This window comes from Salvelinus sp. IW2-2015, unplaced genomic scaffold (genome assembly GCF_002910315.2).
Source record: "Salvelinus sp. IW2-2015 unplaced genomic scaffold, ASM291031v2 Un_scaffold1774, whole genome shotgun sequence".
NCBI lineage: Eukaryota > Metazoa > Chordata > Actinopteri > Salmoniformes > Salmonidae > Salvelinus > Salvelinus sp. IW2-2015.
The window spans coordinates 9,439-11,334 of NW_019943150.1; the positions used below are offsets into that span (position 1 = coordinate 9,439).

The following is a 1,896-nucleotide window of genomic DNA, read 5'->3' on the forward strand; positions in this document are numbered from 1 at the left end:
AGTTGTACACTATTCCCTATATAGTGCACACTATTCCCTATATAATGCACCATAATATTGCACTATTCCTATACAGTGCACCCTATTCCCTATATAGTGAACCCTATTCCTATATAGTGCACACATATTCCCTATATAGTGCACCCTATATATTGCACTATCCCTATATGAGAGAGAGAGGAGGATGAGGAGAGAGGAGTAAGCTGGCATCCTGATGTCATCCCTTTCCATCCACCAGGTGTGTGTCTCTGTCTCTCTGTCACTCCGTGTCTCTCTGTGTCTCTGTCTCTCTCTGTGTGTCGGTCTCTCTGTCACTCCGTGTCTCTCTGTGTCTCTGTCTCTCTGTGTCTCTGTCTCTCTCTGTGTGTCGGTCTCTCTGTCTCTGTGTGTCTCTGTCTCTCTGTGTGTATGCTCTTCTAGGAAGCAGGTAAATGCCTCTTCAGCACATCCTTGGCGTTGCTGGGGAGACTCTCGGGAAAGTTCACGTCAAACTCCACCACCAGGTCACCTCTCTGCTCGGGGTTCTTGGGTAAGGGAAGGCCCTGTCCTGCTACAGTCTGTTTCATGCCTGGCTTTATCACATCCGTGATCTTCATGTTACACGTTTTCCCATCTATCGTAGACACCGTCACCGAGCAACCACACAACGACTGGAAGAGGTAAAGGAGAGGGTACACATAGTCAATGACATGTTGACAGAGTGGACAACACACAGACAGAGACTCAGACACACACACACACACACACACATGCACACAAACCACAAGATACTGTAACTAGATATAGTTATTATTAGTCTGGAATCGCCTCCAGATTTGTGGTTATGAACATGTGTTCTTCTGGTTTGGTGGTTTAATAAAACCGGACTTTTCCTTCAAGCAGAAACTATGCTCCATTACTGATAAACGAGGCTGTGATTTAACGTGAAGCTATTTTCAATACATGAATAACAAGAGAAGAGGAGAGAGAGAAGAGGAGGAGAGAGTGAGGAGACAGAGAGAGAGAGAGAGAATCTACACACAATACCCCATAATGACAAAGCAAAGACAGATGTTAAGAAATTTTAGCAAATTTATAAAACAAAAACAATATTACATTTACATAAGTATTCAGACCCTTTACTCAGTACTTTGTTGAAGAAACTTTGGCAGCGATTACAGCCTTGAGTCTTCTTCGTGTGACGATACAAGCTTGGCACACCTGTATTTGGGGAGTTTCTCCCATTTTATTCAAATCCTCTCAAGCGTGTCAGGTTGGATGGGGAGCGTCGCTGCACAGCTATTTTCAGGTCTCTCCAGAGACCGGGTTCAAGTCTGGGCTCTGGCTGGACCACTCAAGGACATTCAGAGACTTGTCCCGAAGCCACTCCTGCGTTGTCTTGGCTGTGTGCTTAGAGAAGGAAAGAAATTCTACAAATGAACTTTTAACAAGGCACACCTTTAATTGAAATGCATTCCAGGTGACTACCTCATAAGCTAGTTGAGAAAAGCCAAGATGTGTCAAAGCTGTCATCAAGGCAAAGGGTAGCTACTTGAAGATCTCAAATATAAAATATATTTTGATTTGTTTAACACTTTTGTTTACTACATGATTCCATATGTGTTATTTCATAGTTTTGAAGTCTTCACTACTATTTCACAATGTAGAAAATAGTCAAATAAAGAAAAACCCTGGAATGAGTAGGTGTGTCCAATCTTCCACTGGTACTGTGTGTCCAGTTGTACAGCATCTAAACCAGCCAAATCAATCTGTTATTCCACAAATGAACCACTTTCATTGGCAGTGTTTCCCCTACTATTACTTTGATAAGGCGGCCCACCGAGATCCGCCAAGCAAAAACCCATCTCACCTGTCGTAGACTAACTTCACCGGGTACACGATGTCGACCCCTCCCTT

General features: G+C 43.5%; 1 protein-coding gene across 1 annotated transcript in view; it reads right to left on the reverse strand.

Annotated features, from left to right (window-relative positions):
• Positions 1-241: 241 nt before the first annotated feature.
• The window catches only part of dnajb4 (DnaJ heat shock protein family (Hsp40) member B4), a 12,985-nt gene continuing 11,330 nt past the window's right edge, over positions 242-1,896 (reverse strand). Inside the window, exon 3 of the mRNA XM_070439561.1 lies at positions 242-691. Within this exon, the coding sequence (XP_070295662.1) occupies positions 417-691 (275 nt within the window). The 3' untranslated portion in view covers positions 242-416. The remainder of the gene's footprint in view (positions 692-1,896) is intronic.